The 27,111-nt window shown below is 40.5% G+C and overlaps 1 protein-coding gene across 2 annotated transcripts; it reads left to right on the top strand.

Moving 5' to 3' along the window:
• Window positions 1–3,592: 3,592 nt before the first annotated feature.
• On the top strand, window positions 3,593–20,615 carry FCGR1A (Fc gamma receptor Ia). 2 transcript variants are annotated; one of them, XM_077155679.1, is made up of 7 exons: window positions 3,593–3,683; window positions 4,079–4,099; window positions 5,183–5,441; window positions 15,422–15,462; window positions 15,892–16,143; window positions 17,573–17,857; window positions 18,693–20,615. In XM_077155679.1, exons 1-7 carry the CDS (start codon window positions 3,641–3,643, stop codon window positions 18,866–18,868), a joined length of 1,077 nt encoding a protein of 358 aa, XP_077011794.1. In that variant the 5' UTR covers window positions 3,593–3,640; the 3' UTR covers window positions 18,869–20,615. The 2 variants fall into 2 exon arrangements, with proteins under 2 accessions (XP_077011794.1, XP_077011795.1); XM_077155680.1 differs by lacking the exon at window positions 15,422–15,462 and having other exon boundaries at window positions 5,183–5,437.
• Window positions 20,616–27,111: the final 6,496 nt, after the last annotated feature.

Below are 27,111 nucleotides of genomic sequence, written 5' to 3'. Positions count from 1 at the left end.
GTAATCAGAATTTGTGAATTAATTCCATAATTGGAGCTTGGTTGTACTCAGCCCCTGCTGCTAGTAAAGTCCCTTTCCTTTTCCCTCTGGGAAGCAACCTATGGGGGAGGGATGCCGGCCGCCATGGTTTGGGGAACTCACGGTTCTGGGTGGTCTCGCAGCTGATGCAGCTGGTCCAGACTGGTGTACCCTGTGTGTCTGGTCACAGATGTGGCCTCAGCATTGTTCTGTACTGTTTCTGGCTATTTATTAGCTGCTCTGGAGGATGAACTAAATCCCACACCTTGCTAAATAGCCATCTTAAAGCAGCTAGTTTTGAGTGAGACCTGAAAAAGAGGAAGCTCTGTGAGAGGTCCAGACTGCTGTACAAGCTGCTCTGCCACTTGGCCCATATGATCCAGCAGATCCAATGGTGCTGGAAATGTCAGTTGCAAATAGAGATGCTGTCTGGAGCCTTTGCAAATGCTGTCTCCTTTGGCCCCTATAGGAGAATCACAATGCAGACCCTTAGGATTTTGGAGCAAAGCCTTACCATCCACTGCAGATAACTACTCTCCTTTTGAGAAACAGCTTTTGTCCTGCTACTCGGCCTTAGTAGAGACTGAATGCTTCAGGACGTTCCTGAAGGACAGCGGCATGGGGATATCCTCCCAGTGGGCAGAACTTCGAGCAGTGCACTTGGTTGTTCATTTTGCTTGGAAGGAGAACTGGCCAGAGGTTTGTTTGTATCCTGACTCATGGGCTGTTGCTAATGGTTTGACTGGATGGTCAGGGACTTAGAAGCAGCATGATTGGAAGACTGGTGCCAAAGAGGTCTGGGGAGGAGGTATGTGGATAGACCTTTCTAAGTGGGCTAAAAACATGAAGATATTTGTGTCCCATGTGAATGCACACCAGAGGGTGACTTCAGCAGAGTAAGGTTTCGATAATCATGACTCATTCTGTGAACACAAGTCAGCCTCTTTCCCCAGAAACTCCTGTCATTGCCCAATGAGCTCATGAACAAAGTGGTCATGGTGGTAGATATGGAGATTATGCATGGGTCAGCAACATGGACTTCCAATTACCAAGGCTGACCTGGCTACAGCCACTGCTGAGTGCCCAATCTGCCAGCAGCAGAGACTGAAACTCAGCCCCCGATATTACACGATTCACCAAGGTGATCAGCTGGCTACGTGGTGGCAGGTTGATTACATTGGACCACTTCCTTCATGGAAGGGGCAGCAATTCGTTCTAACTGGAATGGACACATACTCTGGATATGGGTTTGCTTTCCGTGCATGCAATGCTTCTGCCAAAACTACCATCCATGGACTTACAGAATGCCTTATCCATCGTCATGGTATTCCACACAGCATTGCTCCTGATCAAGGAACCCACCTCACAGCAAATGAAGTGCGGGAATGGGCCATGATCATGGAATTCTCTGATCTTACTATGTTCCCCATTATCCAGAGGCAGCTATGTTGAAAGACGGTGGAATGACCTTTGGAAAACACAATTACAGTGCCAACTAGGTGGCAATTCCTTTTAGATCTGGCATGATGTTCTCCAGGAGGCTGTGTATGCTCTGAAACAGCATCCAATCTACGCTGTTGCTTCTCCCATAGCCAGGATTCATGGGTCCAGGAATTAAGGGGTGGAAATGGGAGTGGCACTACTCCCATGTGCTTGGTGGAGTAATCCACTAGGAAAATTTTTGCTTCCTGTCCCTGCACCCTTGAGCTCTGCTGGTCTACAGATTTTGAAGGGAGAGGGCTACCCACAGGAGAAATGACAATGAGTCCATTGAACTGGAATCTAAGACTGCCACCTGGTCACATTGGGCTATTCGTGCCCCTGGATCAACAAACCAAGAAGAAGATTACTTTACTGGGTGAGGTGATTGACTCTGACTGTCAGGGGGAAATAGGACTGCAACTACACAATGGAGGTAAAGAAGAGTTTTCCTGGGACATAGGAGATCCACTAGGGCATCTCTTAGTGCTACCATGCCCTATTATTAAAATCAATGGAAAACTGCAACAGCCCAATCCAGGCAGGACTACCACTGGCTCAGAAACTTCAGTAATGAAGGTTTGGGTCACCCCACCAGGCAAAGAACCACGGCCAGCTGAGGTGCTTGCTGAGGGTAAAGGGAACATGGAATGGATAGTGGAAGAAAGTAGTGATAAATATGAACTTCGACCACGTGATCAGTTACAGAAACGAGGACTATAATGGTACGAATATTTCTTCCTTGCTTTGTAATTAGTATCTGTGTATTTATACATAAATCAAATATATTTGTTTTCCTCTTTATTTTATCCCCTTGATCATATGACATAAACTGTTTTGCTCATGTTATAGTATTTAAGTTATAGGATATCAAGTTTAAGAGTGAATATCACCCAAGGACTTGCACCCTATTCTGGAGAGATTTAATGAATTTCCAGTTGTACACAGGACAGTTGAGTATTGTCAGATGGGAAGTTGTATCTGTTATTGTTTACTATTTAGAGATTCAGTATGGTTTAAGGTGATGCATATAGCTGCCAGGTTGACAAAGGGCGGACTGTGATGGTCAGGTCCATGTGTCAACTTGGCCAGGTAATAGTTCCCAGTTGTCTGGTCAAGCAAGCATTGGCCTATCTATTGCTGTGAGGACATTTCATGAACTTAAATCATGAGCACGCTGGCTGCATCCATGACAGATTACATCTGCAATCAGCTAAGGGGAGCATCTTCTGCAAGAAACAGAATAGAGACATCAATAGGATGCTTAATCTGATCACCAGAAGGCTTTTAAGGAAGTTTCAGAAGAGACAATCCTTCTTTTCTGCTTCAACCAGCCAGCCTCTCCTGAGAGGTCGTTGAGGATCTACATTGGAACCACCAGATTGCAGTGTGCCCTACAGACCTTGGACTCTTACATCCCTACAGTGTATGAAACACTTTTATGAATCTTCAGTATTTATAGATACCCCCTGTAAGTTCTGTTTCTCTAGAGAACCCTAGCTAATACACCACCTTTAGATGTGAGTTATGTTCCTTCTCTACATCATTTACATTAAACAAAAATTTATTTGCATTTGATTTCCTTGGACTTAGCCAAGATGAACACCCCAAATTCATAGTCTTTCAGAGAGATGACATTTTTTACAAAAATGGGAGATTGACCCTGCCTATATTCCCCAAAGGAACAGACAGTTGTTTGTATTATGGGAGTTCTTACAAATGAGTAACTCCTCACACGTCTCATAGAGGCTGATCTAGAATCATCTGGATTTAAATGACCAAGTTTAGGAAGCCGTGCTTTGAATCAACTATAAAAGTGAAGATGCGCCATATTCTAGTCCCAAGGAACAGAAGTGGCAGAGGGGGGATATATTCAGAATAGAATGCCATTAAAACTTCAGTCCCTTCTTGGGATTCTGAGAGGTTCATTACCCCAAAAATCAGAGCTGTAAACTGGGGGAAATGAATTAGGAGGTATGGGAGTGGGGAAAACATGCTTCAAGAATTAATTATGCATGTCCCAGAAAAGGAACATGATGAAACTGGTCAGAAGAGACAATTTCCTTCCCCTTTTCTAATCTTGGCTTCAGAGCCCCAAGTAGAGCCTCATCAATGTCTTGCATGCTGCAGATTTGCTGCTCCCATGAGAGATAACATGTGGCTCTTGGCTGCTCTGCTCCTTTGGGGTAAGTTGGCTCAGAGCAGGTGGCTAGAGGGTACCAGCTCTGACTAAGGGAATTCAACATTTTTTGGTCTTCCTTTGGTACCCTGGGCTAGAACTCATGAGTATGGAAACAGCAGTATCTATGATTTATTGGTGCTGATTTCATCAACAGGGTGGGAAGGGAGATCCCAAAGCAGCATGAAGCCTGGAAACCCATGTCAGAATAAGGTCACGTCACTTTTATCACTGTAGGTTATTCATTTCCGCTGATTTTTGGAAAGGTGGATGGGGAGAAACTCAAGAGACCTAAACCCGGCCCCTCAGAGTTTATGAAGTTTATTCTGTCTCCTGGTTTCTCCTTTCCTCATCATTTCCCATTGAATCCTATTGATGGTCTCTATTCTTTGTTTCTTGCAGTTCCAGTTGATGGGCAAGTAGGTGAGTGATCTCTAACTTGTCTCTTCCTCTATTACATACCTGCTTCCAGAGGATGGGTCCCCTAATACTGAAGAAGGGATTGTAGGAAGAGGATAAAAGGAGAAAGGATTCTGGGGTATGAACCTCTCAGAATCCCAAGAAGGGACTGAAGTTTTACTGGCATTCTATTCTGATTATATCCCCCCTCTGCCACTTCTGTTCCTTGGGATTAGAATATGGCACATCTTCACTTTTATAGTTTATTCAAAGCTTGGCTTCCTAAACTTAGTCATTTAAATCCAGATGATTCTAGATCAGCCTCTATGAGACGTGCGAGGAGTTACTCATTTGTAAGAACTCCCATAATACAAACAAGTGTCTGTTCCTTTGGGGAATATGGACTGGATCAATCTCCCATTTCTGTAAAAAATGTCATCTCTATTATATAAAATCTTGTATATTCAGAGTGCTTTTGATGAAACTCTAGCTTTTAAGGTTTCTTTCAGGTTTTCTGAATGAGCCCTGACTTTTGGACTAAGTGCTGAACTGTATATATAATAGCAGGAAAAGGCCAGAATTGTAAAAATGCAGAGGGAGCTCTGCTGTTATTTCCAATATCCCCGGAACCAAACCCCTTCAGAAGAAAGCTGGTACTTTTATTTCTCTCCTCAGAGAGTGTCTGGCAGATACTAAAGGCTCCAAAGTGAGGAGTTCGAACCTCCAGTTCTCAATGCATCTCATAGTCAAGGCATGTGATTGACCCTTGGAGATACTATAGGACAGAAGATAAGAAAACAGACTCCAATCAGTTTGCCCTTATTTAAAACCCTGCTTTATTGTTTACCAACAGTGAGAATTAAATTAGTAATTTAATCCTCAGGAACCCAAACTCTCTAACACCCAAATGTAGGTTTAATAACATGAACAGAGCTCTCTGCAGCACTGTCTGGACACTCAAAAACATAGGCTTTTGTAGGTTCCCACTTGCCTATTCTTTAAATGTAATGTAAATATACATTTTTTCCTTGTGCTGTCTACAAAACCAATTGCTCACAGCCCTTCTTTTTACTCCATGTCTTTTTTCTTCTTTTAATCCCAAAACAGACCCCACAAAGGCAGTGATCACCTTGCAACCTCGCTGGGTCAATGTGTTCCAGGGGGAAAACCTAGTCTTATGGTGTGAGGGGCCCCACCTGCCTGGGAGCATCTCCACCCAGTGGTTTCACAACAACACACCTATTCAGACCCTGACACCCCAATACAACATCACTGCTGCCAGGGCCCGTGACAGTGGTGAATACAAGTGTCAGACAGGTCTCTCGGTGTCAAGTGACCCTGTACAGCTGGAAATCCACAGCAGTAAGTATGACATGGAGCAGGAGGGCTGGAAACCACAAGGTTTTCCTTTGGGTTTTCTCCTTTTGGGGTGCCCGAAGTGTATGTCAATTTATCTGAGTTACATCAAGGTCCTTAAACTGTGTCCTGACAGCACCCCAAATGGGCCATCTGTGATATCTAGAGTAAAACTCAGACCCTGAGATTTTAATCCTTATACCTAGATTTGTTGGAAAAATATATGACTACACATAGTAAATAATAATAATGATGGTAGTTCAAAGGAATGTGCAATGATGTACAATGAAAAGATTCCCTCATACCACAAACCCCGTCCCATAGTCACCTTCCAAAGAAATAGAAATGTTAATATATACAAAATTAAAAAAAAAATCATGGCTCATAGAATGCTCTATCCTAATGTCATGTTACTTTTTTTTCTTTTTGAGTGGGCAGGCACAGGGAAACACCTTAGTTTTATCACTTAAAATATTTCAGGGGTCTATCTATATCACTAGAGAGCCATTTGATGCAATATCTGTTGTATGACTATGCCAGGATTGATTTTACCTTTCTCCCTATTCGTAAATTTCTATCATGTTTCCATTCTTTCGCTTTCACAAGCAATGCTGCAATAAATACATATAGTCTAAAGCATATATCATAATATATTTGTAAGATAAAGCTCTGGACATGAATTACTGTGAGACTTTGAGCCCATAAAGACAAATTGACAAACACAGTCTTACCAAATATCAGATCAAAACTACCTCTTCTCACTTGTCCCTCTCCCACAATGAGTTGCCCCTGGTAGTACTGTTGATGTCTTCCTCTTAACTATTGGCTATAGCATGAAATTTTAGATTTCCCCCATACCCCTCTGCTATTGACTCTTTCTCCAAAATCAAACGTTTGAAATAGTTCGTGACAACTTCTTTATAATTGTAGATTTAATAAATGGAAAACATAGCACAATCCATCCCCTTTCAGTCATATTCACCTTCAATACAGCAATGTTACTTATGACCCCACTAATTAGTTACCATCACTTCTATCTGTTCCCTTACATTTAAGTTCCAACCTCATTGGGTAGTCTTTCCTCTGTCTCTAGCTTTAGTATACCTCCAGGTCTGCTATGTTCTGCAGTGTTACCTCTGCGATTACTTTTACCAGAGTCACAATAGTGAAATCATACAGCATCTGTCTTTTGTGTCTGACATTTCACTCAGCATTATGTCCTCAAGATTCACCTATATTGGGTGGGCCACAGTGGCTCACTGGCAGAGTTCTTGCCTGTCATGCTGGAGACCTGGGTTCGGTTGCTCATGCCTGCCCATGTTAAAAAAAGAAAAAAATTCATCCATATTGTCATAGACTTAGGGACCTCATTTTGTCTTACTGCTGTATAATATTCCATTGTATGTATATACCACATTTTGTTTATCCACTCGTCTGTTGATAGGCATTTGGATTGTTTTCATCTTTTGGCAATTTTGAATAGTTCCACTATGAACACTGATGTGCAAATGTTTGTTGTTTTCACTGCTTTCAGCTCTGTGGGGTATATACCAAGTAGTGGTATTGCCAGGTCATAGGGCAACTCAATATTTAGTTTCTGAGGAATCACCAAACTGTTTTCCACAGCAGCTGCACCATTATACATTCCCACCAACAGTGAATAAATGCTCCAATTTCTCTACATCCTCTCCAACATTTGTAGTTTTCTGTTTTCATAACCTCTCTATTTTATAATTAGGTTGTTTGTTCTTTTGTGGTTGAATAATTTATTTATGTACATGGAATATCAAGCCTTTATCTGATTTGTGGTTTCCAAATATTTTCTTCCATTGAGTTGGCTGCCTCTTCACCTTTTTGGCAAAGTTCTTTAAGGCACAGAAGCTTTTGATCTTAATGAGTTCCCTTTCATCTATTTTTTCTTTCACTGTTTGTGCTTTAGGTGTAAAGTTTAAGAAGGTACCTCTTATTACTAGATCTTGAAGATGTTTCCCTATATATTTTCTTCTAGAAGTTTTGTGGTACTTGCTCTTACATCTAGGTCTTTAATCTATTTTGAATTAATTTTTGCATAGAGTGGAAGGCAGGGGTCCTCTTTCATTCTTTTGGCTATTTATATCCAATTCTCCCATACTCATTTATTGAAAAGATTATTCTGTCTCAGTTCAGTGGATTTGGGGGCCTTATCAAAGATCGATTGTCCATAGAATTTTATTTGTTCTATCTCTGCACTCTTGATTTGATTCCATTGGTCAATACTTCTGTCTTCATGCCAATACCATGTTGTTTTGGCCACTGTGGCTTTATAGAAGGCTTTAAAGTCAGGAAGTGTTAGTCCACCCATTTCATTCTTCATTTTTAGGATACTTTAGCTACTTGAGTCTGTGTTAGTTTGCAAGCTGCTGGAATGCAATATACCAGACTGGAATGGCCTTTGAAAAGGGGGATTTAATAAGTTACAAGTTTACAGTTCTAAGCCTAAAAAATTGCCAAACTAAGGCATCCCAGGAAAGACACCTTAATTCAAGGAAGGCCAATGGATCAGGAACACCTCTATCAGCTGGGTGGTCACGTGGCTGGCATCTGCTGGTCCCTGGCTCCTGGGCTCTGATGCCTTCAGGCTCTGTTCCTGTCGGTATTTCCTCACTTTGATTCCCCACAGCTGGCTTTCATCTCTTGGCTCTCGTAGCCTTTCTCCAAATTCTGGCTTGCTTAATATCTCACGACAATGTCTGCTGAGCTCCATGCATCTCCAAACATCATTGTCTCTGTTCTCCATGTGTCGGCTTTGCTCTGAAGTGTCTGTAGGCTTTGAGGCTACTGTTGCTTCTGTCATTTCTGATTCTCTCCAAAATATTTCCTCTTTTAAAAGATACCAGTAAACTAATTAAAACCCACCTGGTATGGGTGGAGTCACATCTCCATCTAATCAAAAGGTCACACCCACAATTGAATGTGTCACATCTCTGTGGATATAATCTAATCAAAAGTGTCTAACCCACAGTACTGAATCAGGATTAAAAGAAACAGCTGCCTCCACAAGACTGAATGAGGAAGACTGAATGAGGATTAAGACATGACTTTTCTGGGTTATATAATACTTTCAAACCAGCACAGGGTCTCTTTCATTTCCAAATAAATTTGATAACTAGCTTTTCCAAGTTTTCAAAGTAGGTTGTTGGTATTTTGATTGGTATTGCATTCAATCTGTTGATCAATCTGGGTAGAAACGACATTTTAACAACATTCAACTTTCTTATCCATGAGCATGGAATTCCATTGATTTAGATCATCTTTTATTTCTTTTAGCAGTATTTTTTAGTTTTCTGTGTACAAGTCCTTGACATCCCTGGTTAGACTTATACCTAGTACCTGATTCTTTTGGTCACTATTTTGAATGGAATTTCTTCCTTAATTTTCTCCTCTGAGAGGTTATTACTTATGTGTAGAATACATTACTGATTTTGGTACTTTAATCTTATATCCCATCACTTTGCTGAATTTGTTTATTAACTCAGGTAGCTTTGTCTTAGATTTCTCAGGGTTTTCCAAGATTAGGATGATGTCATCTGCAAATAATAAAAGTTTTACCTCTTCCTTTTTGATTTGGATGTTTTTATTTCTTTCTGCTGTCTAATCCTCCAGTATGGACTTCTGGCAAAATATTGAATAGTGCTGACAATGGGTATACTTGTCTCATTTCCAAACTTAAAGGGAATGCTTTCAATCTCTCATTGCTAAGTATGATGCTGGCTATTGGTTTTCTTTTTTTGTTTGTTTGTTTGTTTTTTCACGGGCAGGCACCAGGAACTGAACAGGTTGTTGGTTTTTCAGATAGGTCCTTTATGATATTGTGGAGGTTTCCTTCAATTCATACATTTTGAAGGGTTTTTTTATCAGGAAAGGATGCTGAATTTTGTCAAATACTTTTTCAGCATTAATAGATATGATCATATGGTTTTCTCTTTCAAATTGTTAATGTGCCGTATCATATTGATTGATTTTCTTGTGTTGAACCACCCTTGCCTTCCTGCCCACTTGATTATGATATATAATTTTTTAATGTATCATTGGATTCAATTTGCTAGTATTTTTATTTTTTTAGAATTTCTGCATCTACGTTCATTAAGGAGATTGGTCTATGGTTTTCCTTTCATGTAGCATCTTCAACTAGTTTGTGTAATAGAGTGATGTTAGCTTCTTAAAATGAGTTAGGTAGTATTCCTTTTTCCTCATTTTTTTGGAAGAGTTTGAGTAGGATTGGTTTTAGCTCTTTCTGGAATGTTTGATAACATTTCTCTGTGAAGCCTTCTGGTCCTGGGATTTTCTTTGTGGGGAGATTTTTTGATGACTGATTGAAAGTCTTTACTTGCAATTGGTTTGTCGGCACCTTCTGTTTCCTCCTGAGTCAGTAGGTAATTCATGTGCTTTCAGGAATTTGTCCATTTCATCTAAGTTGTCTAGTTTGTTGGCATGTAGTTCTTCATAGTATTCTCTTATGATTTTTAAATTTCTTCAGGATCCATGGTAATGACCCCCCTCCCCAGTTCTGCTTTTGTTTATTTGCACCCTCCATCTTTTTCTCTTTGTCAGTCTAACTAGGGGGTCCATCAGTTTTATGTACTTTCCCAAAGAAACAACTTTTGGTTCTGTTGATTCTTTCCTTCTTTTTTTTTTTTTTTTTGTCCTCCAGTTCATTTATTTCTGCTTTAGTCTTTGCTATTTCTCTTCTTTTATTTTCTTTGGGGTTAGTTTGCTGTACTTTCTCTAATTTCTCCAGGTGAGCAATTAAGTCCTTGAGTTTTGCTCATTCTTGTTTTTTTTTTTATTAACGGAAAAAAAAAAGAAATTAACACAACATTTAGAAATCATACCATTCTACATATGCAATCAGTAATTCTTAACATCATCACATAGATGCATGATCATCGTTTCTTAGTACATTTGCATCGGTTTAGAGGAACTAGCAACACAACAGAAAAAGATATAGAATGTTAATATACAGAAACGAAATAAAAGTAGTAATAATAGTAAAAAAAAAACAAAAAACCTATAGCTCAGATGCAGCTTCATTCAGTGTTTTAACATGATTACTTTACAATTAGGTATTATTGTGCTGTCCATTTTTGAGTTTTTGTATCTAGTCCTGTTGCATAGTCTGTATCCCTTCAGCTTCAATTACCCATTATCTTACCCTGTTTCTAACTCCTGCTGGACTCTGTTACCAATGACATATTCCAAGTTTATTCTCGAATGTCCGTTCACATCAGTGGGACCATACAGTATTTGTCCTTTAGTTTTTGGCTGGACTCACTCAGCATAATGTTCTCTAGGTCCATCCATGTTATTACATGCTTCATAAGTTTATCTTGTCTTAAAGCTGTATAATATTCCATCGTATGTATATACGATGGAATATTATGCATCGTATGTATAAACAGTTTGTTTAGCCATTCTTCTGTTGATGGACATTTTGGCTGTTTCCATCTCTTTGCAATTGTAAATAACGCTGCTATAAACATTGGTGAGCAAATGTCTGTTTGTGTCTTTGCCCTTAAGTCCTTTGAGTAGATACCTAGCAATGGTATTGCTGGGTCTTATGGCAATTCTATATTCAGCTTTTTGAGGAACCGCCAAACTGCCTTCCACAGTGGTTGCACCATTTGACATTCCCACCAACAGTGGATAAGTGTGCCTCTTTCTCCGCATCCTCTCCAGCACTTGTCATTTTCTGTTTTGTTGATAATGGCCATTCTGGTGGGTGTGAGATGATATCTCATTGTGGTTTTGATTTGCATTTCTCTAATGGCCAGGGACATTGAGCATCTCTTCATGTGCCTCTTGGTCATCCGTATTTCCTCTTCTGGTAGGTGTCTGTTCAAGTCTTTTTCCCATTTTGTAATTGGGTTGGCCGTCTTTTTGTTGTTGAGTTGAACAATCTCTTTATAAATTCTGGATACTAGACCTTTATCTGATGTCATTTCCAAATATTGTCTCCCATTGTGTAGGCTGTCTTTCTACTTTCTTGATGAAGTTCTTTGATGCACAAAAGTGTTTAATTTTGAGGAGCTCCCATTTATTTATTTATTTCTTCAGTGCTCTTGCTTTAGGTTTAAGGTCCATAAAACCGCCTCCAGTTGTAATATTCATAAGATATCTCCCTACATTTTCCTCTAACTGTTTTATGGTCTTAGACCTAATGTTTAGATCTTTGATCCATTTTGAGTTAACTTTTGTATAAGGTGTGAGATACGGGTCTTCTTTCATTCTTTTACATATGGATATCCAGTTCTCTAGGCACCATTTATTGAAGAGACTGTTCTGTCCCAGGTGAGTTGGCTTGACTGCCTTATCAAAGATCAAATGTCCATAGATGAGAGGGTCTATATCTGAGCACTCTATTCGATTCCATTCATTCTTGTTTTTTAATACAGGCATGTAGGGCAATAAACTCCCCCCTCAGCACCGCCTTTGCTGCATCCCATAAGTTCTCATATGTTGTATTTTCATTATTGTTCATCTTCAGATGTTTACCAATTTCTCTAGCAATTTCTTCTTTGACCCTCTGATTATTTAAGAGTGTGTTGTTTTATCTCTCTGTATTGGTGAAGGCTCTGGTTCTTTGGTGATTATTAATTTCCAGCTTCATTCTGTTGTGGTCAGAGAAAGTGCTTCAGATAATTTCAATCTTGTTAAATTGATACAGATTTATTGCGTGTCCCAGCATATGATCTATCCTGGAGAACATTCCATGTGCACTAGAGAATGCATATCCTGGATTTTTTTGGTGTAATGATCTGTATATGTCTATTACGTCTAATTCATTTATCACATTGTTTAGATTCTCTCTTTCCTTGTTGATCTGCTGATTTTTCTATCTATGGGGAGTGGTGTATTGAAGTCTCCTACTATTATTGTTAAACATTTTTTAGCTCTCTTCGGTTTTACCAATGATTGTCTCATGTACTTTGGAGTTCCTTTCTTAGGAGTATAAACATTTATGATTTTTATTTCCTCTTGGTGGATTGTCCCTTTTATTAATATGCAGTGTCCTTCTTTGTCTCTTATAATATATTTACATTGAAAGTATATTGTATCTGATATTAGTAAAGCTACTTCTGCTTTCTTTTGGTCATACAGCTTGCATCACTTCCCTTTAAACCTATTTGTGTCCTTGAGTCTAAGATGCATCTATTGTAAACACATATAGATGAATTATATTTGTCAATCCTTACTGCCAATCTGTATCTTTTAATTGGTGAGTTTAGTCCATTAGCATTCAAAGTTATTACTGTAAAAACAGTTCTTGAACCTACCATCTTATCCTTTAGGTTTTACTTGTCAGATCTATATATTCTTTTCCCTCTCTCTCTTTATCCTTTAAATTACCTTTCCTGGCAGTCTTCAATTCTGTGCCCTCCTCTAAATCTCCCTGTCCTGTTTGTTTTTTTCAGCTCACAGGACACTCTTTAGTATTTCTTCAAGGGCAGGTTTCTTGTTGACTAGTTATTTCAGTCTTTGTCTTTGAAGATTTTAATCTATCCCTCAGTTTTGAAGGACAGCTTGGCTGGATAAAGAATTCTTTACTGGAAGCCTTTCTTATTCAGGATTTTAAATGTATCATGCCAATGCCTTCTTGCTTCTATGGTGCCTGTTGAATCCAAACTCAGTCTTAGGCGTTTTCCCTTGTATGTAGTAGATTGCTTTTCTCATGCTGCTTTCAGGACTTTCTGCTTCTCTTTAACAGTTGACAGTTTATTTAGAATATGTCCTGAAGTTGGCCTATCTGGATTTATTTTCTTTGGGGTTCATTGGGCCTCTTTTGATTTGCATATTTATTTCTTTTATAAGGGTTGTGAAGTTTTCTCCAATTGTATCTTCAACTAACCTTCCCAGACCTTTATTTCGTCTCTTCTCCTTCTGGGACATGAGTGATTCTTATATTTGTGCACCTTTTGTTGTCCATCATTTCCCTTAGATCTAGCTCCATTTTTTCCATCTTTTTTGCCATTGTTCCTTTGTGTGCTTTTGTTCAATTGTTCTGTCTCCTATTTCACTTACTCTTCCTTCCGCTTCTTTGAATCTGCTATTGTGTGTCATTGGTCTATTGCATCTTTCATCGCTGTAAGATCTGCCATTTTTTCCATTTAATCTTTTGAATTCTTCTTTATAAATGTCTAGTGTCTTCCTGATATCCTTTATTTCTTTATAAATATCCTTGAGTACTTGTTCTGTATTCTGTGTCCCCTTTAGATTTGATCATTTGTCTGGGCCATTTCTGCTTGGATCTTCACATGCTTAATGATTTTCTGTTGTGTTTAGGGCATTTGATTATCTTACTTAGGTTATTTTGCAAGATGGTTTCCTTCACTTATCTAAAGTTTTGTAGTTTCTTGCTTTTGCATTGAAGGTTACCTTTTGCAATTGGTGAGTCAGTATTTCCCTGCCAAACCAAAGCCCAGATCTCATGTAGGGGGTGCAATAAAAACTAGGCAGGGGTGCACAGGTAGCTCAGTGGCAGGAAACCTGGGCTTGATTCCCAGCCTATATAACCCCCCCCAAATTATTAATAATAAAAGAAAACTTTTAAAAAAACATACCTCAGCAGTAGTAGGCCCTGAAGTCAGGAGACACGTCAAGATTTATTGAGAATAAACTCAGACTTGTGCCCACAGAAGAGAGAAAAAAAATTTTTAAATAGCAAATAAAATTGTATAAAATAAAAAATAAAAGCAATACTGATAATAAAAAATAGGAAAAGATATTTTTTTAGGGTGTGGACCTTCCTGGCAATGTGGGACAGAAATCCTAGAATGAGCTGAGTCTCAGCATCAAGGGATTGAGAAAACCTTCTCAACCAAAAGGGAGAAGAGTGAAATGAGACAAAGTGTCAATGGCTGAGAGATTCCAAACAGAGTCGAGAGGTTATCCTGGAGGTTATTCTTATGCATCAAGTAGATATCATCTTGTTATTCAAGATGTAATGGAGAGGCTGGAGGGAACTGCCTGAAAATGTAGAGCTGTGTTCCAGTAACCATGTTTCTTGAGGATGATGAAATAATGATAAAGCTTTCACAATGTGACTGTGTGATTGTGAAAACCTTGTGTCTGATGCTTCTTTTATCTACCTTGTCAACAAAGGAGAATATATGGAATAAAAATAAATAATAGGGGGAACAAATGCTAAAATAAATTTAATTTGAAATGCTAGTGATCAGTGAGAGCGAGGGGTAAGGGGTATGGTAGGTATAATCTTTTTTTTTTCTGTTTTCATTTTATTTCTTTTTCTATTGTCTTTTTCTCTTTTTCTGAATGGGTGCAAATGTTCTAAGAAATGATGAATATGCAACTAAGTGATGATATTGTGAATTACTGATTATCTATGTTAATATTTTATTTCATTTGTTAAATTTTTTTAATAAATAAATTTAAAAAAAAAAGATATTTTTTTAAAAACTAGGCAGACAAGGAGTTTGCCAGTCTGCACTTACTGCTCCTTCACAGCAAGTGGCCCTCCTGAAGCACCTTCTACCCTCAGGGCCACCCCTCTGCCACGGCCGCAGCGGCTTGGACGATGCCATGAATAGTAGGGGAGCTGTTCACTGCTCACAGCAGCAGGGCAGCCAGTCCTGGCACGCAAGTTGGAAGAGCTAATCACAGCACCCAGGGGAGCAGCTGGTCACAGCGCCTGGTGCCCAGCGTATCTGCCATTCACTGTACCCAATGGGAAGGCTATTCGTAGCACCTGGGGAAAGGGTTTGCATGGCGGCTGGTTAAGCACACCTCCAGGCAGGGTGGGCACTGCTGGCTGCAGAGTCACTTGGGAAGGTTTCCCCAGCCAGCAGCTGGGGCAGGCTGGAGTGGAGGGATGGTCGGTTCCCTTGGATCGACGCTTTCCTGTGCACGGCCGCCTGCCCCCAGTGGGGGTCACACTCACAGACCCATCCTGCTTTCCCCTTCCTAATCCCCACCTCTTTCCTCCCTATGAGGTAGGGAAGACCCTCTTCAATCATTGCAGAAGATTGCAGGCCCAGGTATTTCCACCCCCCCCCCATTCCCTACCTTTTATTTCCCTATGTTTTACGGAGCAGGTGTGAAACCAGCCTACCCTGCTCCACCATCTTCCCAGAAGCCCCCATCACCTTTTTAATATTCTGTTGGCTAGAAGGTGACTTGATGGAGTCATCTTAGATTTTGCCTACCACACAGAGAAAACCCAATCCCTTTTGAGATTTGGAAAGGGAACATAAGAAAGGACTGTGTGTACAGTTGCTAGTGAAAGACTACTTTCTTCCCACCAAATCTAAAGATATTTGAGGAATGGGACACAGGCCTCAGATTCAGTAGAGCTCTGAGGTTAGAATTCTGCAAGGAGGAACAGATAAGAAAGCCGCCAGGGCCAAGCTTTAGACTCTTTGTAACTTCTCTACTATATGCACACATTTTGGATTTACATTTTGCAGATTGGCTACTACTCCAGGTCTCTGACCGAGTTATCACTGAAGGGGAACCTTTGGCTTTGAGGTGTCATGGATGGAAGAACATGCTGGTGTACAATATGATTTTCTACCAAAATGACAAAGCCTTTAAGTTTTCTCCTCGGGATCCTGCAATCACCATTCTGAAAACCAACCTGAGCCACAATGGCATTTATCACTGCTCAGGAATGGGAAGGCATCACTACACATCCGCAGGAGTATCTATCACTGTGAAAGGTATTATAAATGAATAGTCATAGAGCTATTGTTGTAAGGACCAGAGGCACCATCATAAAGCATCTAAAATCCTCATTTCAATTTACAAGTGAAGAAACTGCACTCCAGAGAGGCAAACTTTCTTACTGAAGGCCATACACTGATCAGTGGCTGGACTGGGCCCTGAACTAAGGTTTCTGGGTCCCAGTGTGTTTTGGTTTGCTAAAGCTGATGGAATGCAATATGCCAGAAATGGGCTGGCTTTTTCAAAGGGGATTTATTAGGTTACAAATTTACAGTTCTAAGGCCATAAAAAAGTCCAAACTAAGACATCAACCAGAAGATACTGTGTCTGAAGAGAGGCCGATTGCGTCCGGGTTCCTCTGTTGCATGGGAAGGCACAGGGAGACGTCTGCTGACCCTTCTCTCCTGGGTTGGTTTCAAAATGCCTCTCTCAATTCCCGTGGGCCCTTCTGCCTTCTCCTGGGTTTGTTTTTTTTTATCTCTTATCTTCTCTTGGCTCTTCCTCGTAAAGGGGTCCAAGAAAAGGTTAAGACAACCTCCTTGAATTGGATGGGTCACATCTCCATAGAAACAACTTAATCAAAAGGTCCCACTTATACTAGTTCTGCCCCCACAGAATGGATTAGAAGAACATGGATCTTCTGGGTTCATAACAGTTTCAAACCAGCCCACAGTCCATTATTCTTTCCAGTTTGCCACAATGCCCCATGAGCTATCCAGTACCTAATGTCTTCCAAAGTGTAGTGAAGATCCATTTCATCAATCTTATTTTAGTTGCAAGATATAGAGACTCATTTAATGTAGCTAGGAACATTGTTAGAAAATAATCCAATAACATCTCAGGAAACTTCCATAGAACTAGAAACCAGGAAGGCATTAGGATTTGATTACATGTGGTCTCTCTGGTCTTCCTTCTGACCATCTGCTAATTGAGAAGATTCCTCAGGTCCAGGTTGCACATGGCCTCTGCTCTGATTCCTCCATGCTCTTTCACCTTAGTGCCCATGAGCAACTTTTCTCTATCCTTCAGTTCATACCCATGGGAAAGAAATGATTGTCCCACATTATAAGCCAGAGATATAAGTAGTGAGTCACTGCACTGGCTAGCATATGGGTCAGTGTCCACTCCTGGACTGCCATTGCTAGAAGGGTGGGATCTTACAAAAAATAACATGGACTTTTAGGGACACGTGGACTGTATAGAAGTATTCTCCCCAATAAGGTATGAGCAAGCTGGTGACTGTAATTATATCTATTAGGAAACCCCCAAGAAATGCCTCTCTGCTGGAATGAGGAAAATTATACCTTATGGGTGCATTCTCCAGGAGTAGGTTTCCTAAGGGAATGGGGGATAGGGGGAGCATGTGTTCTGTGAGAACTTTGAGGCTGAAGCAGGCAACCCTGCCCCTGTCAACTTTCTTCTTAGAGCTATTTCCAGCTCCAGTGCTGACATCATCATCATCATCCCCCGTCCTAGAGGGAAACCCGGTCAACCTGAGCTGTGAAACAAAGTTGGTCCCCCAGAGGCCTGGTTTGCAGCTTTTCTTCTCCTTCTTCATGGACAGCAAGACCCTGAAAAGCAGGGACACCTCCTCCAGATACCAGATACTAACCGCTAAAAGAGAGGACTCTGGGGGGTACTGGTGTGAGGCAGCCACAGAAGATGGAACTGTCCTTAAGCGCAGCTCTGAGTTGGAGCTTCAGGTGCTCGGTGAGTGAGGATGGCGGGCGTGGGCTGGTGCAGGCGTAGATGCTCCTTTTTCTTGTCTGGGACTGGGATTTGTGTAGACGGATTTCATGGCCCAGGAAGAAGGAATAAATCTCTTCAGGAAAAGCCCATGAACAGACCTTTCCACCCTTGATTCAGAACTTGACTATTCTCTTCACAAATGTCATTAAATTTATGTTCCTTCATTTTCGTTTCTTTTCCATCTTCCATTTCCTTCCTTCCTTTTCTTCTCCTTTATTTTTTTTTATCAATACCCTATCTCTGTCTCTTTTTCTGTCCCTCCTTCCTCCCTTTCTCTGTCTCCATCTCCCTAACAACTTCCTTAGTTCCTCCTATCTCTTATCATGGATCTAGGGATATAAAGACACGGGGGTGCAGTTCTTGCTTTAAGGAGATTGCACGGTGGATTGATGAGGTAGCAACGCTATGGGCTTCACATGCCTCCCTTCCCAAGTGTTCATATCTCACTGAGGTGGAAGGATTGTGAACTTCGGAACAAAGATTTTGGGGGAAAATGTTTCTCTTCAACCCAAATTTAGTTTAAGCATTAAACAGCCTACAGATGGCAGCTGCCTCTGAAACAGTGGAGTTCAGTCCACCCTCAGGACCTAGGCACTTAAGCTCTTGCAAGGAACCTGCTGTTGTGTCTGATCACAGTCTAGCCCAATCAGAGCTCCCTCCAGCTCCCTCCTGCCCCATGAAATTACCAGAACCTCCACTGGGACAGGCACATCAGAAGAGCTCAGCCAAACTTAACTCAGCCAGACCCCTCTGATTTCTAAGAAGTATCTTTTCTCTTTGTCTTATTCTGTTTCAGGTCTCCAGTCATCAACTTCCATATGGTTTCATGTTCTTTTATTTCTGGCAGTGGGAATGATGTTTCTGGTGGACACTGCTCTCTATGTGATAGTTCAGAAGGAACTCCAAAGAAAGAAAATGCAGAGTTTAGAAATCTTTTTGACCTCTGACTATGGGAAAAAAGTAACTTCCTAATTTCAAGAAGACAGATATTTAGAAGAAGAGTGAAGCGTCAAGAGCAGTAAGAATAGCTGCAAGAAAGGACACACCAGAAGCAACCTAGGAGGGAGAGCAGAAGTTGCTGCTTCCAGCGAAGGGCTGGGTGTGGAGCTGAACAGCCCCATGACCCTTCCTCTCTGTATGAACGCTGGGGCACAGATATCCGAACATTGGGAGAAACTAGAACTGTAGATCCCATGGCATCTGAGTGACTCTTAAATCAAATAAACGAGTTGACTTCAACTGAGATAAATTTGGAAATTTGCTTATCAAGGACGATTTGAAATGAGAACTACTCTAATAGTAAACTTGGAAATGAAGTCTATCCTATTAAGGTAGTTCAAGAAATAATATATTTCTGGTGGCAGGGTAAAAAGGTATGTGTGTGCATATGTACAAGTGATGAAGATAAAGTTAGAGACAGAACAAGAGACAGAGAAAGAGAGAATGACTGTGAGGAAGGCGAGAAGGAATTGTGAATCAAAGAATCAAATTGTGCAACTTAAGAATGACTTTTAAGAGACTGTGAGAATGAGAACGTTCACTTCATTCAGGATAGTGAGATTATTGTTTTTCTCTTTTAGCCTACTAGCACAGAATCCTGCCCTAGATTTTAAAGATATTCAAAGGAATAACTCACGATAAGAAATGGGTGCATTATTCTTTCTCTTTCATTTAAGGCTTTCTTACAACTTCTTTGTATCCAGAGATACCAGAGGTCCTGCCTGTCTGTCCCAGTCCCCTGCTGTATTGGAAGGCAGAATGATGTACCCGCTGCTTTCCTTAATAAATTAAACTCAGATATCTAAGCCTGATACTGCAAGGAGAAATCTCAAGTAGGGAGGGGCAGACATTTACTATGCCCGTCTGATTTTCTGGATGATTACTAATATCAAGATACTGCTTTCCCATTCTGGCTGTAGTTTAGAAGCAAAATCTTTTACTTGCTCTATAGCACAGCTAAGATTAAATGAAATGTATGAATAGGACTCTGCTAATATCTTATTTAAAAGGAGGGGTATAAACAAACCTAGCAGCAGGACCCTCAATTATTTGGCTTATAAAATGTAGCTCACGTGCCAAGCAAGGCCATATTGTCTGACTAGCCTCTGGCCTGGCTCCATGTGGGGCTCCCCTAACACCACTTAGGAACACTCTCAAGCTATTGAACTTGGAGTAGGGGCGAGAATACCTTAGCCCCTGTTTCCCCAGTCTGTGGACAATGAGAATGTTCCTCTCCCCTTCAGAAAAAACTACAGCAATCATCCTCTCACTAGTGCAACTCCAACATTTGCATTAACAACAAAGCAGTAGTTCCTACAATAGCAGGTCTTTCTTTCATTGTACAGATGTTTGGTTTTATAGACTTGGGAGGCAGGAAAATGACAATTGGAAGGGATGAGTCCCACAGAGAAGAGGCCCAAACACTCCACTGAGGATTCTAGCCAGAGGAACAGAAAACTAAAATAGGACATGACATCCTAACCTCTGCCTACCCTTACAAGACAGACAGAATTTCAGGGAAAGGGGTCCCTGGGGAAGGAGGTGGGAGGCAGAAACGAATACAGGCAGAGCCCTAGAACCTGGTGTGGGACTGAAATAAGACTAGCTGTTGCTAAAGTATCAGAAGTGCTTTCTCTTTCCCTCCCCTCCCTTTGGTTGTGCTTCCTCTCCAGATTTTTCCATGATTGTATCCTCATCACAGTTATTTCTCTTACATACTTTAGTGATTTATTTAATAATTGATTTGATTAAATCAACCTGTTAATTGTACAACTTGTACTTCAGCCTATCCTGATTTTTCACTTATAGCTGTGCCAGGAAAAAGTTCTTGGAATCTGCCTTATCAAGCCTCAGTGCTGGGTCTAGTCTAGGCCTGGCCCACCTCCTGCTTTCTCCGGGTGGGTGCCCAGCCCTCTGATTTCCGTTCAGTGGGCTGGGTGTCCTCTCCTTGGCACTCACTTCCTGTAAGGGCTGATTTCTCTTTATTTTTACTCCTTCTGGTATCTGCAGCACACAAAGACAACACCTGACCCTGTTGGAGAAAGAGGGCCCTGGGGGCAGGTTGTGGGAAAATGGTGTTACTGAGCAAGGGTTTGCTGCCCACAGGCACCAAGACCAATACCAGAAAAGAAAGAACTTTAATGCAAGGTCGACAGGCATGGAGATAGGCCAGGCTCAAATCTGGTTCCCTGATCTGAAAGTTAAGGGAGATTTGTGGGAATGGGAGGTGAGAGGTGAGGACAAAAGTGGGGACGTTTGAATGGCATAGACCAATTGGTTAATTATAAGGCTGTCCATATGTGGTCAAGTGGATTTTAAGCTGGGTCTCCCTTGTTGAAGGGCCTCTCACATTTGATTTGCTTCCAATGTCTCCCTGTCCTCGTAAGTGTGATTCTGAGGGAAGTGACTTCTCTTCCCAGTGTCTCAAAATCATGTAAAGGACAAAGGTAGCTGTCTTCTCACGTGCTCAGCTCATATAACCTGCAGTAAAACAGGCTCAGAAGGAACACTTATAGGAACAAAGCGTATCTCCACAAGCTGGTTTCTCCTGCCCAGTTTCAGTGGCAGAGTTGGAAGCTCAGGGAATCAGCCCCTTTACCAGAAAAACTATTAAACAGGCAAGAACTGTCTGCATCAACCATTTCGAGACTCCAGAGTCCAGCAGAACACTGGCAGTATCTAGGGAAGAGGGGGAGGAAGAGGATGGTGAGCTGCAGAATCGCACTTTCCACACTGCAGCAATCGTATCCCAGCTCCTAATAACACAGGCATGTAGCAGGCAGGCCTTCCCCTCTTTCTAGCTCAGCTGTGCTCTCTGTGGAAAATCCCCAACCCCCTCTCCTGACCTTCAGGACTGGGTAAAACTGCAGGCAAGCGAGATAAGACACATTCCTGGGATAGAAACCCCCTAGCCTTCAGGAACTTGTGAAGCTGCAAGTAGGCAAGAAAACACATTCTGGGGTGGGGACCCCTCCCTTAATGGTTCAGCTTTGGGCCATTCTCAACTTAAATCAGCCAATTGTTTACCTTGTCTTTAACATGTCAAAGAGTCTATAAAAGCTAAGGTTGCCTTTTGTTCGGGGCTCAGACTTTCAGAGGCTACTCACTGAGCCCTATGGCCATAGAAAATAAAACCTGCTTCCTGAAACTACGGATCCTTAGTCTCAGCCTGTTCTAACTTTGTGGAACGTTCCTGGAGGCCTGCGACCTCGTTCCTGGTTTTCGCACTACAGAAGCAGCGATAAGGTGCTAGATGGCTTGCTGGTGCCAGAGTGGGACATAAAACCCAGTTCCCCAAAGTCTGTAGGTAGAAGGATGGAGTACCGATCTTTGCTCTCGTTTAGCTACTTCAAATTGCTGGGGGCCCATCTCTGAGAGGACAATTGTCAATCCACCGCACAAATGATGCAGGGGATAGGTAAGGGCACTATAGTTCCCCAGGTCTGTGGAGGACAGATAAAGGCTGCAATTGCTGGTGAGACAAGAAAGCCCAGCTTTGGAGAGCCATGGGGACGGCTCCTGCCTCTCTTCATCCTCTCCCCAGGGCAATTTGGAGCCAGTCCCATTATGTGGGTCCCTGGCCTTGGAAATAATGAGTTGGGACACTCCCCTCCTACTAGAATTTGCCCTGCAGGCATAAACAGCTTCAGACAGTGTGAGAAAAACAAAACCCTGTGAGAAACAAGTGAGGCAGACCTCCTGAGGCAAAGCCATGTCTGCTTTATGTCCCGCAGTGGAATATCCAGGTTTGGGAGAAGGACTGGGAAGTAGATTGGAGCATCCAAATTCCTGTAGACAGGGGAACTTCTAAGACCACTAGCAAGGGCAACTCCTGGACAAGACACAGGTCCAGAAAGGAGAGGAAGGACACTGCACTCTGCACTCGCCTTGGGCTGACCATCTTCACAGGAGGGCTGAATTCTGAAGAACACCAGCCAACACGAAGACAGTGAAAGGTGACAGTTTGCTTAGGTTTGCAACATTCAAAACAACTCGTCATATCACTAGTGAATATAAACTCAAGAAACAGACATCTCCAGGAATAAATTACATAGTTAATATTTTAAATTATTAAAATTTACAATACACAACAACAAAAAAATACAAAACAGACAAAAGAAACTGGAAATTATGTCCCATCCAGAGGATAAAAATCCAGAAAACATTGATGAAGAAAAGGCCAGAGTGGATATACGAGACAAAGACTCTTAGAAAATGATCTTTGATATGCTCAAGGATATGAGAAACACAGAGAAAGAACTAAAAGATATCAGGAAAACAATGAATGAACAATATGAGAATTTCAATGAAGAGACAGAAATTTCAATAAAGAGATAGAAAATTTAAAAAAAGAAAGTATTACCAGAGTTGAAGTCCACAATAACTGAAATGAAAAATTTCCAGGAGGGCTTCAACAGCAGATCAGACGTGGCAGAAGAAAGAATCAGCAAACTTGAAGACAGGCAATTGAAATGGGTCAGGCTGAGGAGCAGAAAGAAAAGAGAATTATAAAAAGTGAAAAAAAGCCTAAGAGACCTATAGGACACCATCAGGCATACCAATATATGCACTATGGGAGTCCCAGAAGGAGAAGAAAGAGAGAAAGGGGCAAAAGGAATATTCAAAGAAATAATGAGAGAAAAAGTTCCCAAATGGCAAAAGACACGGATATGCACATCCAAAAATCACAAGATAAAGTTGAAGAGAAACATTCCTCCTTGAACTCAAGGAGAGCATTCAGAGAAGCAATGTACAAGGAAGCACCAATTAGATTAAGTGCTACTTTCTCATCAGAAACCATGGAAGCAGGGAGGTAATGGGTTGAAATACTTAGAGGGCTGAGAGAAAATAATTGCCAGCCAAGAATTTTATACTTAGCAAGACTTTCTGTTTAAAATGAAGGAGCATTTAAGATATCCCTAGATAAACAAAACCTGAGGGAGTTCATTACTGCTAGACCTGCCCTAAAAGCAATGCTAAAGGGAGACTGAAAGGAAAGGACAGTAGACAGTAGTTCAAAGTGGCATAAAGAAATAAAGAGCTCTAGGAAACGAACCATATGGTAATTGTAAATGCCAGTACTATTACATTGTATTTATTGGTATATAATGTCACTTCTTACTTCTTACAGGTGCTAAAATGCTAGTGCATAAACAGTAATAATAATTCTACATTTTTGAACATAAAATGCACAAAGATATATAATTTTTAACAAGTACAAAAAAATGGAGGATTGGCGGAGTATAGGAACAGTGTATATATATATATGCTATTGAAGTCGATTTTGTATCTAATTAATATGATTGTTATATACTTAGCATGCTAACTTTTAGCCCCATGGTAACCAAAAAAGAAAATATATGAAAAATAGATACAGAAAGAAATGAGAAGGAACTCAATAGAAAATAATACTCTAAACCAACGCAATACAAAAAGCAAATAAATATGAGAATAGGCATTAGTGAAAGAACTGAGGGACAAAAATAGTATAAATATTACAAAAACTAAGTAGCAAAATGGGAGAAGAAAGTCCTGATTATCAGTAGTGACTTTAAATATAAATGGATTAAAGTCTCTGGTCAAAAAGCAGAGATTGGAGCAGGCCATGGTGGCTCAGCAGGCAGAGTTCTCGCCTGCCATGCCAGAGACCAGGGTTTGATTCCCGGTGCCTGGCCATGCAAAAAAAAAAAAAAAAAAAATATATATATATATATATATATATATATATATATATATGCTGTTTACAAGAGACTCACCTTAAATACAAAGACATAAAAAAACTGCTACAAAGGACAAAGGGGCCAATTCAACAGGAAGACACAGCAATTATAAATATATATGCACATAATAGCAGAGCTCCAATATATATGTAGCAAATATTGACAGATTTGAAGGGAGAAATATAGATAGTACTACATTAATAGTAGAAGATTTTAATACACCACTTTGAATAGTGGATAGAAATCTAGACAGATCAATAAGGAAATAGACTTGAACGATACTCTAAAGCCAACTAGCCATAACAGGTATACAACCAACTAGACATAACAGGTATACATAGGACAATTCACCCAACAGCAGCAGAATACATATTCACAGATAAACAATAACTGAGAGTTTGTCAACAAAAGACTTGCCCTATAAGAATTACTAACAAGTTCTTTAGGTCAAAAGGAAAAGATAGGACAGAGTAGCTTGGACTAATGTGAGAAACAAAAATCTTCAGTAAACATAACTAAAAGGGTAAATGCAAAACCCATAGTACTGTATCTTCAATATAGAACTCTATCTGTAATCCCTGTAGGAGTTAGAATACAACAATCCCACTTCTAGGTATACATCCAAAAGATTGGAAAGCAGGGACTTGAACAGATATTTGCACACAAATGCTCATCGTGGCATTATTCACAATTGCCAAAAGATGGAAGCACCCCAAGGGTCCACAAGCCTATGAATGGATAAACAAAATGTGGTATATACATAAATGAAACACTACTCAGCTGTAAAAATGAATGAAATTCTGATCAATGCAACAACATAAATGAACATTGAAGACATTATGTTGAGTGAAACAAACCAGACACAAAAGGACAAAGATTGTACCATCTCACTAATATGAAATAATTAGAATAGCAAACTCACGGAGTTAGAATCTACAATATAAGTTACCAGGGGCTGAGTTGGGGGTAGAAAATGGGGAGTTAATGCCAATTTGTACAGAATTTCTACTTGGGTTGATTGCAATTTTGAAAATAGATGGTTATGATGGCAGCATAACACTGTGAGTGTAATTAACAGCACCGAATTATATATGTGAATGTGGTTAAAAGAGGGAAATTTTAGGTCAGATATATATTACTAGAATAAAAATTAAAAGATAAAACAGGACTGTACAGCACAGTGAACCCTTTTATAAATTATAGTACATTTATAAAAATATTCTTTTATGAATTATAACAAATGTGTACCACGCTAATGCAAGGTATTAATCATAGGGTGTTATATTGGGAAAAAATACCCTAATGTAAACTATGGACTATAAATATACATATGGAGAAGTGGATTCAGATGGCATAAAGGGTGGACTGTGATAGATACAGAGACACGCTACCTAAGTCACCTTCAAGAAAGCATATCCTCCAGCTGTTAGCTCTTCAGGGTCTGCTAAACTGCCTCCTCCAAAGTTGCACCCTTCCTGGTGCTATCTGCATCTTGTACCTGAACAAAGCAGGCCATTTCAGACCAAAGTAGGACATTCTTGCGAGCAACATTTGCTCCAGACCTCACCACCGCTTGATCAAGGCTTTGTCACGTCTACATTTCAGTCATATTTCTTTCTCCGCCCCGTTGTGCTTCACTCTCTCTTTCAAATGTGTTCATCTCTAATAACCTTCCACCCCAAACTCTGTCTCAGCATCTACTTCCAAGACCCCGGCATAAGACAGTTTTAAGTACCATGGCAACAATGTACAAAGTTTTGGAGTCTTATAAAACCCATTTATTAAAATAACACTTCTAGGGGACACATACATTACAGAGAACAGAACAAATTGGTAACAGTAAAAATTATGCACAAGCAGTTCCATTTTGTACCAGAGAACAAGTTCGATATTCCTATGAATGCTCTTAGCTTAACTTTATCAGATTTGAGCTGGTTTATAAGGCTGAATGTTCTCTCTCCCTCTAGTTGTAAGGGAACAACATCTTTTTCTTCTGATTTTACTTTCATGAAGACTTGCGCTGTTAAGGTCAGGATACAGGATTTCATGTTTGAGCTTTAGAAGTGAAAAGCAAGTCTGCCCATTTTACTGGCAGAAACCAAGAAGCGGGTCAATAGAATCTACTTAACAAAGGTGACACAAGGATCATAGAGGACTGACTTCTACGCAGTCACCACCACGATAATTTAATGAAATCAAACTCGCAATCATAAACTTCCACACACTCATAATATTAATCTGCTTGACAAAATTCCTGGTGTAAACGTTTGATGCTCATTCTCCTTTTCCACTTACTTTTTCTCACTCACGGTTCTCCCCGTTTAACAAAGAAGGGCATACCTCTCACCTATTCCAAATAGTGGTACAATGCCCTGGAAGTAAAAATCCTCTAGGGCATGAAAGAGACAAAGGCACTAAAAAGCAGGGATAAGTTTCTGTGTCTTTCCCTAGCTTGTGATTATTGGCCTAAGGGGCAAAGCAATATAGTAGAAATGG

This window comes from Tamandua tetradactyla, chromosome 4, assembly GCF_023851605.1.
Source record: "Tamandua tetradactyla isolate mTamTet1 chromosome 4, mTamTet1.pri, whole genome shotgun sequence".
In the NCBI taxonomy this organism is placed as follows: domain Eukaryota; kingdom Metazoa; phylum Chordata; class Mammalia; order Pilosa; family Myrmecophagidae; genus Tamandua; species Tamandua tetradactyla.
Note: the sequence above shows the minus strand (reverse complement) of the source record. Positions and strands in the feature narration are given on the sequence as shown.

Coding starts and splice junctions, on each gene's coding strand:
- FCGR1A (XM_077155679.1), top strand. CDS start 3,641: ATGAGAGATAACATGTGGCTCTTGGCTGCTCTGCTCCTTTGGG. Junction 15,463..15,891: donor GCAGAAGATTGCAGGCCCAG/GTATTTCCACCC, acceptor TACATTTTGCAG/ATTGGCTACTACTCCAGGTC. Junction 17,858..18,692: donor GTTGGAGCTTCAGGTGCTCG/GTGAGTGAGGAT, acceptor ATTCTGTTTCAG/GTCTCCAGTCATCAACTTCC.